The 13,516-nt window shown below is 40.7% G+C and overlaps 1 protein-coding gene across 10 annotated transcripts in view; it reads left to right on the top strand.

Annotated features, from left to right (window-relative positions):
- Nucleotides 1–10,054, top strand: part of LOC147033930 (disintegrin and metalloproteinase domain-containing protein 12-like) — a 135,776-nt gene extending 125,722 nt beyond the window's left edge. For all 10 annotated transcript variants that reach the window (XM_085873424.1, XM_085873430.1, XM_085873439.1 and 7 more), the window contains 3 exons: nucleotides 4,143–4,203; nucleotides 8,067–8,197; nucleotides 8,403–10,054. In XM_085873424.1, the coding sequence (XP_085729550.1) occupies nucleotides 4,143–4,203; nucleotides 8,067–8,197; nucleotides 8,403–8,466 (256 nt within the window). In that variant the 3' untranslated portion in view covers nucleotides 8,467–10,054. The remainder of the gene's footprint in view (nucleotides 1–4,142; nucleotides 4,204–8,066; nucleotides 8,198–8,402) is intronic.
- Nucleotides 10,055–13,516: the final 3,462 nt, after the last annotated feature.

Here is a 13,516-nt window from a genome sequence, read left to right on the forward strand (position 1 = left end):
TTAAAAAGGAGTATTAAGCTCATGAAGCACCTCATCATGCCATTCTCTGGATTGAACAAGTGCCGGTTATTGGTGAAAGCAATGCAAGCGAAATCGTGCACTAAACCTTCACGAGAAAGTTTTTAATCTACTGCAGTGAACTCTGTAAGCATTCTATGTGTGGCATTCATCACTAATATATATATATATATATATATATATATATATATATATATATATATATATATATATATATATATATATATATATATATATATATATATATGTCGCTGGATTGATCCGTCCATCCGTCCCTGTTTGTGACATTATTTTCACTGGGGTGTCATTCGGCATTACGTCTAATGCTACAGTCGACCTCTACGGACATGCACGTCATCCTGGCGTCCAGCACTCAACCCATCCTGTCGCTTCGCTGACTGCTTTTTAACACCATAACCCATCTATCTAATGCTAACTGACTATCTGACGCCCGTACGTGATGAGCTGAATGCCAAATGTTAGGCATCAGGATGACGAATTTAGCAAGAAGATGAAGTAGTATGACAGCATTACATTTGGGACGTCATTCGCCATTATGTCTCTCACTCAGCTCGGCCTTTATGGTGGTGTATTATTCAGGACTCAATGACAATTGTATTTTGCAACTTCCAAAAAAAAAAAAAACCTCGTAAAATCTGATCCCTGGGAACATGAAACAAATTAATGATATTGCTTTTTAGCGAATAAGGGTGCATATTACTAAAAGTAATGCTGGGTTGTTAGCAGTAAACAAATTTTTTCTGAAAAAAACAATATATTGCAAATATTGACTGTCAATAAACTGTGTTACTGTACAGCAACATATACAAGTTATATTGTTCATCTGCCGTCAGCAAAGCGACGGGTTCTATGCCAGTATAGAGTACATGTCACAACCTGCTCGTAGTAGTCATATGTGACTTGTGCAGAACCAAGGTGCTTGCTTCATCGAGCGATTGACCGACTCTTATGATGAAGAATTACAATATGTAGCAGTCGTGGTCCATTCGTGCTGAGTTGTGTTTAAAAATGTTTTTTTTTTTTAATCGATCATCAATGTCCAGAAAGGAAGGGGGTATTGCTATTGACCATATGATCAGTATAAGGTAATTTTAAGTGAATTGAATTTGCTTGCGTGGAATAAAAACTTAAGAAACTAGAAATGACAAAAACATTTCCTCTGAAATGTAGGAACAGCGTAAAAATAGTACATGCAAGATCTAGATAATTAGCAATTGACAGTCATCATTGGCGACTCTTTCCTTCCTGTTCAGGTGCAATGGAGGGAATGCTGATTGAAAGGAGTTGTGAATGTTAACTGTCAATTCCTCATAATCTCGATCTTGTTTCTATTATTTTGTTGTTTTACTAGAAACACATGCTCCTGATGGGAGTGGCCAGATGCTAACAATGTATTTTCCCCAAATAAAATTTCTTTTCCTTTTCCCCCCCCAGGAATTCTGGCCAAAGTATTCAATATTTTCAAGACCTGAATAACTTTGCCCCCACTAAATCGACCATTTCATGCAACTTTTATTTTATGAAATTTTCTGCAATTTGGCCTTATCAGACTTTTGGAAAACTTGCGACACTTCCCTCCCCCACCCACAAACCCCTCCCCAAAAGGAAGAAAATGCCAAGATGTGCGAAAAAAAAAAAATCCAAACTTCATGGAATCAAACGAAACTTGCACAGGCACAACTTCAGAGTACCCTCATTAATTGCTGGAAGTTTCAGCTTCCCTCGGTCAAATCCTTTCGGAGCACGAAATGACATACATACATGCATACATACATATGGTACATACAATTACACATTCATAAATTTAGTACATGCATCATTTCACTTTCCCTCCATGACATCTAAGATAGAAGGCTTATTCTAAGCACTCGCTCACTGACTGGTGTTAAAGATCGGTACCTTTCGGGTGACGTAAAAAGCTGAAATTTTGCATGCCGATGGACATCAAAGCTGATACACCGGGGAAAATCACAGAACTCTTAGAAAGCATCCGTAAACAAAAATATAAATAAATTAAAATAAATAAATTTTTAAAATGCAGTTGAGCAACACGAAACAATGGGGGATGTACGGTAATTTTGTGCGTCGACGGACATCGAAGCTAATACACTGGGAAAAATCACAGAACCATTGGAAAGCATCCATAAATGAAAATATAAATAAATGAAAAGCCAAATGCAGGTAAGTTACCTGAGACAACAGTGAAGTATGGTTCGTTATTGCTAACAATGTGGAGGCATACCCCGTGAGTATAGATATTTCGAGGTCATCCCTGCATCCACTCTGTTTTCATAGAAAATGTTTATTTTGGGGTTTTTTCATATATTATAGCAATGCAAGAAAAACCGGATTTTGTGTCATTCTTGGTGCCTTGCAGTCATTCACCTTGAACATCTGACATTTTATTTGTTCATATAACCCCCTGTTTGGAGGGAAGCAGGAAAATGCTTTAGTAAAATATTTAAGATAATCACAGTCATTGCAAGTCCCACTTTCGAATAGTTTTTGTGCTTTGCCTTTCTAATTTCATCAAATTGAGCTCCAAAGAAGTTGTAACAGATAACGATCCTGAAACTTCTCCGTGGCAACATGTTCCAGAATCATTTCCTTGTTCGGCCTCCTTTTAAAGTCCCTTTATCCTAGCATTGAATTATGAACGATCATTAAGCCCTGTCTTTCTTCATCACTCTCAATGTTGTGACTTTTATCACTCTCACATCAAATATATTACCTCATCCCCCTTATTTCATTGAATGGTACATTGATCATGCTTTGTATAAACATCAGAATATTTATTTTCATGAATGAGGAATACCTGATTTGGTAAAGATGAATGAAGCAGTACTCGGTGGAAAAGGCAACAATAGATTTCCCCAAGCAGGAGTTGAGAAAGCGTTGAGTTTACTGCCGTGAGAAACAACCTGTGGCTGATGTTTTGGGCAGCTGAGAATTTCAGTCTCAATGATAACGTTTTGAAGACATAGCTCTCATGGTAGATCTCACAACACTCCAAGAAAGGCTTTCCACAATCTTCAAAACCAAAAATTGAAGAAATAATTCCATTTCCTATGGCTTCTTACCCTTACAATTTCAGTCATCATCCAAAGAATAACATCATTCAAAAGAAACTTCAAGCTGTTGCAGAATGATTCCAAAAACATTTCAAACTTTCCACAAGCCCCTCGTTTCTTTTAAACGGGACAGGAATTTGAAATTGTCCACATCAGGTATCGTTGCCAACTGGACCTCCAAGCAGACACGTTTAGATGTTTCACGTACATGCTACATCTCTGTGTCACTCCTCTCCAACAAACTACATCAGATAGAGAGGACATACTGGGTGTTTTCTTGAGAACACCTACTGGGTGTACGAACCAATAGTACAGATGTTTCCAAACCAATAGCTTCTCATTTTGACCCTACATTCATTTCAACTCATCATCATCATCATCGTCTGTGGTGTTAGTTTGCATCGAAGCATCACCAACACTGATAAACACAAAGAGTTAAAATTTATTTTTTAAACTCAGCACATTCACACCCAACGAGATCAAAGAACGTTTTCTTTGATTTGATTTTCTTATCCCAACAGTTTTCTTTCATTCTTCATCTTTGACAAATTTCCACCCTTTTCTGGTTTCTTCATTCATTTAAATTTATCTATATTGCCTGTCATGGTAGAAATTCCCTCCATTGACATTTTACCCCCATCCAAGATCTTGTGTTCGACCTTGCCATTTAATGGTGTCACTTCTCTCATGCCAGCCCCGCCTACTGACCCTTGAATCTCTCTCACAGCCTTGAACTAACTTTTCTGTAAAGAATCTCATCCCTTCCTTTATAATCCTCCCTCAACCCACATTTCATCATTTTGCTCTGATGAAAGGTAACTGCCAAAATGTCAGCCTCACCTTTCCATCTCTCTTGGCCATAAACTTAATACTTTCTGAACTCCTGTTTGGGGAAATCTATTATTTATTTTCATTGCTTCCTCAACGTGACGATGTTGCTTCAAGTGGATATCCATTGTATAAGTTATAAAGTGTGCAGACTTGTTTTATGCTTCGTTTTTCTTCATGTTGTTGATCTTTTGGATTTGGCAGGGATGGACAATCATCGAGCCAGACCCATCACTCTGAACTCCATTCGACACACTCTGTTCAGGTATTCCCTAACACTTGACAATAACGTATTACATCTCTCTATTAATACATATAAAAATAATAATGTGTATCAGTGTGTCTCCTCCATAACTCGAAAACAATGAAACCTAGCCCGAAACCATGAAACCAAAACCATGGCCCGAAACTTTTCATGCACACAAATGGAACTGCATGGGAGTGCAAGAATGAAGATTGTGTATTTTGGTAAATTTAAACACCCCCTTTTGAAGATAATGAACTCATTTCATCATGAAAAAAACAAAAACAGGCTTATTCTTGGTCAGCCCACTTCCCCTCTCGGGGGGGGGGGGGGTCTTAAGCTGCCATTTGTTTCAGCTTGCTCAAAAATGCCTTGCCTTGAAACCATGATGTCCTCCCATGGACTAAATAAAGTATATAATCAAAATCTGTCTTCGGATTTGAGGAGGGGGCATATGGAGTAATTAATTGTCAAAATATTGTGTGAAAATTAAAATAAATTAACGATTCTTATAACTCGACGTATTTAGGTATTTACTTTAAGCAAGCATGGCTGTGATCCCTCTTACTCCATATTTAGAAATTGCCAAAGCATTAAATTTAGCTTTTTCTATTGTTCGGAAAATTAGGTATATTGAGTGAAGAAAACATGAAGGAATGTGCAGAAAGTGTGAGTGCAATAAAAATAATTAACAATCAGGAGGACCACGAGGGCTCCCATGGCCATGGCTGGGTTCTCCGTGGGCTATTCTCTGGAGTTAGGAAAGCAAAATAAATTAAATTGAAGATCAAATTAAAAGAACAATTAACATAACGGGAGGATTTGAATGAGCAAAGAAACGGGACAATGAACTATGAGTTCAAGAGAGAATTGGAAAATATTGCAATAATATATTATATTAATTAATTTACTTTTTGAAAAATTTCCACTCAATTTTGAGATGTCGCTCCCCCCCCCCACCCCCGCTTCCTCGCTCTCCCTCCTACCTTGCCCACCCTTCCTTGCTCTTCCACCTCTCTCTCTCTCTCTCTCTCTCTCTCTCTCTCTCTCTCTGTCTCTCTCTCTCTCTCTCTCTCTCTCTCTCCCCTCCCCTTCCTCTCTCTCCCCTCTCCCTCCTGGAGTGTATAGTGACATGTGGTGAGGTGTCATTCTTCCCCCCTCCTTACTCTCCCCCCAATTTCACTCCCCCGCCCTTCCTTGCTCCACTACTCTCTCTCTCCCCTTGTCCATCTCTGTCTCTGTCTCTGTCTCTCTCTCTCTCTCTCTCTCTCTCTCTCTCTCTCTCTCTCTCTCTCTCTCTCTCTCTCTCTCTCTCTCTCTCTCTCTCTCTCTCTCTCTCTCTCTCTCTCTCTCTCTCTCTGTCTCTCTCTCTCTCTCTCTCTCTCTCTCTCTCTCTCTCTCTCTCTCTCTCTCTCTCTCTCTCTCTCTCTCTCTCTCTCTCTCTCTCTCTCTCTCCCCTCCCTCTCTCCTCCCCTTCCCCCTATTGCCTTTCCTTCATGCTACTCAAGGACTTGTCTGCAATGTTTCAATGCATTTTCTTTTTTTGGGGGGGTCTGCTGGGTTCCCTTGCCCCATCATCCCATGTTTGATCACCCTGCCTGTCTACTACCTCTTCTCCTACCCCATATTCTCCACCCTGCCAACTCCACCTGTTCCCATCCTGAATGCATGGAATTCCAACATCAGAGACCTCTGCTTCAATCTAACATCTGCCAATGAAGACTGCTGTTGATAAACCCAGCACGACTATCTTTTTAACAGAATAATTCCTCCCACAGGATATCCCTGATGTCTGTGTCACTTTCCCCAACTAATTTCTCCTCCATTTTGACCGATGTCCTGGTGGTAGAGTTGAAATTTGCAGAACAAACTGCATTTCTCATTGTCCTTGTAGTGCTCTCGCAGCTCCAAACCCCCAGGGATACCTTTGTTGAAACTTGGCCCTCCACAACCATTTCTTCCTCGACTCCTAACAGTGACGACTTAATTTACATTTTTCTTCTTCCTTTCCCTCTTTGCCATCGTGAAACAACTATCCCAACTCCTTCTTACTTGTCATGATTCGAACCGTCACCATGCCAACTGGCTAGGAGTTGGTACCTCGACAACCTCTGACTGTAGCAAAGGACTCCCATCACAGCATGAACCAGACCCAATCTGTGAACTTTCTGACCTGGATTTCTGCCAATGGCAAATCCTCCCTTCTTGATCTGGTAATGACCAACTATTCTTCGAACATCTCTTGTTTCTCCACGACAACAAGAGTCCACATTGCTCTTGCTATTGTCATAAAGCCACTTCAGTTCCACAGAGTTTTTGTTCATTTGGGCTGGCTGGCAGGGACTGAGAGTTTTCCGAACAATTCAACCACTACCGCACCCATGCTCTCATCCCTGATACTCTGAATCCTGTAGTGAGGCAGTTACTTTTTATACAATGTCAAGGCTTGTGGAAGAGTTGGAACACTGAACGGATCAGAACGCAACAGAACAAGTGGAAACAACTTGCCTTGAAGTAATCTCAGATAAATTTCCACAACTTTTATGTCCACTCTTTGGAAAGCCAGAAAACAACAAGTGGCCAACCGCACGGCTAAACTCTCAATCCTGACTCCTTCAAGTCCAAGTGGCACCTTATCAATTCTACTTCTGATGTTTGCTCTCTCTCATGGCCCTTTGCCAATTACAAATTGCACCACAGCAAACTCTGCTCAAGAGAAGGTGGAATATATTGTTACTGTTGTGCGCCTTCAACTACGGTCGTGCCAAAAGTAAATGTCATTCAACGACGGTCTTATTGTTACGATGGGTATGGGACGAAAAGATCTCCACATCCTCCGTGTTAATTTGATGGATATCGTCGTGCCAAATTAACCCCAACTGAACGACTACTGCTGGTCATGGAACGAAGCTTGTCGGCATTCTGCGTTGAGACGTTTAAGCGTGGACCCAATCTACGTGTCTCACGCATTATTAAACCAATGCTTGCTCAGTGGTACGTAGCGCATTCCTAATCACCACACAAGTTCTCATCAAACACAGGGATTTATTAGAGGGAGAAAATGGGAGGAAAAAGAAAACTGCTGCACAGTGACAAGCAAAACTAATCTGACAAAATTTGTCTGTCTGTCTGTCTGTCTGTCTGTCTGTCTGTCTGTCTGTCTGTCTGTCTGTCTGTCTGTCTGTCTGTCTGTCTCACTGCTGGGCTGACAACCACCACATTTGGCACACAGACCAAGTCTGACCCAGGGATTGTCCTTAGGGTATTTTCATCCACCACCGCACCCTCGAAAGGGCACTTTCCCCTCTTTTTTATTTATATTATTGCGGATCCAGGGTTTGAGGCTTGCCACGAGGCTTATCAGCAATGATCTTTATTGGGCAAATCACACAGCCAAGTTTGCCTCCAAAACCAGCTGCTTATCGGGCATCCTTCAACCTGCCAATTCATTCACTCCCACATCACAGACAGTTTGGTAGCCTCTGTTTTCTTCCACCTTGTTTCTCGTCTTGCGTTCTCTATCTCCCGGTTTTTTGCAGGGTGCATATATATGGTCTGTCAGTCACCCACCTGTGGTCAAACTCCCAAAATCCAGGCTCACTGCTCAACTCATTTGTTCCTGTTTTTGCATTGCCTGTGGAACCAACTTCCTCAGTGTGTTCAATTACATTTTTCCCTCCAGGGCTTTGAGATAGCGATTCACATCTCATTCTTCCCTCTGTCGGTTCTTCCTCTTTACCCTGCCGTTGGTGTGTCTCTGTGCTTTCCATTGCATTCGAGCTCTTGTGTTCTGCCTCTTCCACATGCCTCAACTTTGTATATAAATAAAATCTTGGGTCAGGATGTATGAATCTCATTTTCATAAAAGTCAAACCTTTTCACAGCGTCCTGCCAAGCCCCCACCGCCCCAGAAGCCTCTGCCAGTGGACCCAGGAAGCAAAACAGTGATTTTACCAAGCACAAGCATTCCTAATGTCCCACGCTACCCTGAGGGTACCCGTTTCGCTCCATCCAGGTCAGGACAAGGAAAATGTGTGCGAAATCGTTCTTTTCACCGATGATGCTTTCCTTTTGGAAACTTTCTGATCTCTTTCTTTGGAATTATTTTTCTGTTTGGGACTACTTGTTGTTCATGATGACAGGTGGAACTAACTGCTGCTAAAAGAAATTCTTAAACTATATATTTTAAATGAATGTAACTTGTCTGGTTTCTCTCACAGGCCTCCACCATTGCCTCCTGGCAAGAAACCTGCTGGAAGGGGTCCAGGTGCCTTACAAACATGATGACAACGTTTTTTGGAATTCCAGGGACCAATTGAGAACCAAATTATTGTAGACATTCAGAAAGGTTGCAGTCGTCATTTGATGCACCTCGGTCTGCTGCTTTAATCAAATTTGCTCAACCTGGTATCTCCTGGATGCCCATCTTTGATGACATTGGTCTTCCGGATTGCAGGAATGCTGGCATCAGTGGATGCACCAAAATGACAAAGGGTGGCTCGATCATTGAAACACAATGATCGTTGAAAGACTGACATCAGTGCCTTCAATTTTTTTTTTTTAATGAGAATCCTCCCAACAACATCCAGGTTATTGCAAACTTGTATACTTGGTTGCATTTGATTCCTTGGTTTGCAAGTTCAGTCACACGTGCACTCACAAGCCTTGGTGATTGTCATCACACTGGAACAGCATGATGACTCTGCTTCTTATGCGGTTTCTGCTCTTATCTCTCACCCTTGGGTTTGGATCCACGTGGTTAACCATCTGATCAACTGCAGGTGAAACAAAACATTCTGGGAGTCCAAGTCCATTGTGCCATTAACTCTCAATTGACTCCACAGTATCATTCATGGAAGTGGAGCCTTTGTTTACTGTAGGCCTGAAGAAGTCATTTGTGGATTTGATGCAACAACTTGCATTAGACCCTGTAATGTTAGCATAGTTGATTGTTGGGCTTGAGAGGCTCTTTCTAATCACCTTCCTCTTCTCCTGCTCCAGGCTTCCTGACGCTTTACCTGTCTGTTCTTCTAAACGTTCATACTGTACCTTGGTATTGAAAACAGTTTGATTATCTCATTTTAAGGATCATCTCCTGATTAATGTGAATTACAAGGATTCTTTGACTCGCTGTGCATGTTATCGGCGACACGGTAAAGTTTCTCTCTCTCTCGTAATAATAATAATAATAATAATTATAAGTACAATAGTAAATCAACTCTCAGGGGCATTGATTTTGATCATTTATCGGTTAAGTTAAGACTGGATTTCTTGAATATATGATTGATGACACTGACATTTTTATTGCAGCAATTAACCGTCGGCACAATGTGCGGCATCACTGCGAATACTGGAAACAGGGCAGGTTTCATCAGTCACGTGTTTGGTATGATCTGGGTGATGTGCTTCTCTCAAACCCTGACTATTTGATCACTGATGTACCTTTGGATGCTGTTCTGAAGCTAATCATTTGATGAAGACGAAGTGTAAGAATTGTCATTTGATACTGTGAAACTGAAACATTCCACCCTCTGATGATTGCCTGATAAGCCTGTGATGAGGGTTAAACAATGTAGGATTAGGGTTAATGTACAATAAGGGTTAAACAATGTGTGATAATGGTTCAGTTGGTATTTTCCAAAGACATTTGCATTTATCCATGGTGAGTGTTACCTTGGCCATTTGATTACCCTGGTTAATCAGCGTTACCAATTGCATTGCCTTGTACTGCCTCAAATTCTCTTGTTTTGTATATTTTGACTTGCTAGTTTGTATCAATATGGATAGTGTAATGTTAATTTTTTTATATAGTCATTTATGCAGTTGTTCAGGCTTGAATGAAATTTGGTTCAATAAAATAGCTTTTGTGAAATATTTGCATTTATTTTGGTTGGAGCGATTTGTCAAGAAACGTGCAAAGCGTTGACCTTTTTGTGAGGGCCTTTGGCCGACCCATGCTTTGTTACTTTGTTACCTCTGCCACCGAAGATGGACGGAGGTTATGTTTTCACCCTTGTTTGTTTGTTTGTTTGTGAGCAGGACATCTCAAAAATGAATGGACGGATTCGGACGAAACTTAGTGGATGAGTTGGGTAGGTGATAAGAACAAGCCGATTTGATTTTGGTTGAGGTTCAGATACAGATCCAGCCTATCAGTGAGATACAAAATGTTTAGCACTACAGGGTGTCGTTCTCGTTTAACATTGCTTCTTCTGTTTGTTGAAAGCTTCTTCCAGCAATTACTTTCCAAAGTGAAATCACAGCTGCATCAAGCGTTCTGGGTATTTTGGGGGATGGCGGTAAATGGTTGCATCCTGGTGAGATGGTGTTGTGTCATTACATATAGTTTGTGGTGCACAACAATATCAAATTGGCAGGAATTTTCACATTAATTGTACAGTTTGGTAAAAATGTACCTGAATAGTGAAAATGGTTGAGAATCAATATTGGATGATGAACTTGCATAACGCAGGTCTTGACTCGTACATGTAACCTTGCAGTGACTCAGAATACCACTCGTGCTGAACAATTCACTGGAAGAGATTTAGTGTCTAACTTATAGGCCTCATAATCGGCCACGGAGACACGTCCCGGCTGAGCTCGTGTCAAAGGTGGCTTCCACAGCCAGCTGTACATCTTTGGGATCCTCTGTTATTCCGAATAAAAATCAGTACTTTGAGGACAAAATTATATGGGGGGGAGGGAAGGGGTGGGAAATGATGACATCATCAGTCATGTGGTTTGGCAGCCATATTGTTTTTAACATAAAAACCTTCAAAAATCTTCCTCTCCAAAACAGCTGAACAGATTGAGGCGAAACTTTACAGGTGTGATCGCCTATCCATGAGGAACAAAATGTTCTCAAACTATGATGTCATAGGTCACATGGTTTGGCAGCCATGTTTGATTTTCCCCAAAATAAAAAAATCATCTTCTCCAGAACAGCTTGACAGATCAAAGGGAAACTTGACCCACATGCTTCCCAATCCGTAGGGCTTCAAGGGTGTTCACAAATAGTTAAAAGGTCACATTGGTCTGGCAGCCATATTGGATTGAATGAAAATCTTTAAAATCTATATTTTTCTTAAACCGCTTCATCAATCAATGTGAAACGTCACAATTATGATCTAGTAGTCATGGGGAACACATGTTTTTAATTTCAACCTGACCGTATGCATGGTATAGCAACCAGAATTATTTAATATTTTGAGTCTGGGTTCAGGGATTTAAATCAAACTTGGTACAAGTATGTGCAATAATGTAGGCGGAGGCATATCTGGTGGTCATCGCAATGTTGAAATGTGGCCTTCTAGTTTATCTATCAAAGGAGACATGAATTCTTGCCGAAGGTTTTCTAGAAGGCTCACTTGGCTGCACCTCCTGGTTGGGTTTTTGAGGGTTGTCAAGTCGCAGCTGAAACCAGAATCCTAACCAGATTCCTCCTGATAACTGCATCTTTGCTCTTTACTTCTTCGGATTCCTTATTGGTCTTCCGTTTGATTGTGAATCTCAACGAGAAAGCTGCTTCAACCTTTGATTCGACTTGCCAGTTTATGACAGTCAAAAAGAATATGTAGAGAATCAAATCTTTTCTTAAAAGCAAGCCTCCTCCTCTGCAATTGCAACAAAGCCAACCAATCACGAATTGGACTCTTCAGTCACCAAATAGTATGTCATGATGGACATCAATCCTTCCCTTGCTCCTCACATGTAAAGAAACTGCCATCATTCCCATTGCCGAATCCTCAGCACCATAAGTTATATCTTTTTCCCTTTAAGCAATTTAACTAAAGAAGCTTTAAAAGTTATCAGTCAGGTTTAAAGAGTAATCACATCAAGGAATATCATTTGCACATTGTTCCCTCTACCTGTATAGATTACTTTGGGCCAATGAAGGCTGTGGGCTGTTCTTAGGGAGATGTTCCAGGATTGAATGGTGGAAGTCTGATAGATGATGCTCAGCTAATGAATGAGTAGTCAGTAAGCGAGAGGAATTCTTAGATCTACATCTCTCCCCATCTCTGTACCTCCATTCTGTATTTAAGTTGAAATGAAAGGCTATTGGCGGAGGCATATCTGGCGACATTTTTCACATTTTCATTGGCATATTCATGGGATTTTTGAGTTCCCTTTATATTATGAACCATGAACCGCTGGAAACCTAACCCCCTTTTTTATTGAAACAATGCCCTGACGTTCACGGATTCGACAGTCACGGTATTTTTCAGGAACGTATCCTCTGCGAAGAGCGGGGACTGACAGGATATTATATAGAATTTTTGACAGTTGATCTTCATCCCTTTTATTTGCCAAGTGAATTTGCACAGTTATTTGTTATGGTTGTGTATATCAGTCCATCAGCTGATGTGAATGTTGCTGCTATAATAATAATTATTGAGATCATTCAAAATTTAGAAGCTGGTTCCCCCTGGAGCTGTGAAGTTAATTATTGGGGAGTTTTAATCAATGTTAGTTAACACCCACTTCATCAGTGTGAGACTATCATCAATATGTGAGTGTACCCACATGATGGGGGAGGGGAGGGTCGAATTCTCGATAAATGCTATGGAAGTATTCCAAGAGCTTATAAAACGATTAAGAAAGCAGGACTGCATGCCTCAGATCACAATACGATTGAATTACTGTCAAGATATGTTCAAAATTAAACAAGCTAATTCAATCGTCAGGATGACCTGGGATTGGATGGAGGACAACACAAAAACACTGAGGGCTTGTTTTGAATGTACTTGGGAGGTCTTTTTGACATCACGATCATTGTATGAGGTTACAGAGGTGGTTTCTTGTTGTATTCAATTTTGGGAAACCAGGGTTATTATTTTTGTGAAACCATCCAAGATGCAAACACAAATGTGTCCAAATAACAAAATTTTTAAAAAACGGGGTTCAAAAGACCTTCAAATTATTGTCGTATCCAGGGGGTTTAACCCCGACCCGGACGGATTGCCAAACTTCTCCCTTGGAGGCCTACAGCCGAGACTCTCGGAGATTAATGCGCGCAAGGGAAAACAGTTAAGCGCTGCACCAGAATGGCAGAAATACACGGACACAAACAAATTGAATAAAACTAAATAATAATTTAATAACAATAATCAAATATGTACAATGACAATAATTCAAATTATAACAGTGAAAGAAAAACGTGAGGTAACCTAAATCTAATTGAGGCGCCTCCACACAGACTTAAGTACAGACAAGGGGAAAATGAATCAAATAAAAATCCCTCCTTTTATCCCGGCACTTAGCTTGGTCCAGACGGTCTTTATGGAATGTGGAATTGAGGCGCTTCGTAGACGCGCCCAACAAAATGGCGCCA

The sequence above is a fragment of the Eptatretus burgeri genome, chromosome 1 (genome assembly GCF_056783735.1).
Source record: "Eptatretus burgeri isolate ZD-2024b chromosome 1, Ebu_testis_v1, whole genome shotgun sequence".
Taxonomy (NCBI): domain Eukaryota; kingdom Metazoa; phylum Chordata; class Myxini; order Myxiniformes; family Myxinidae; genus Eptatretus; species Eptatretus burgeri.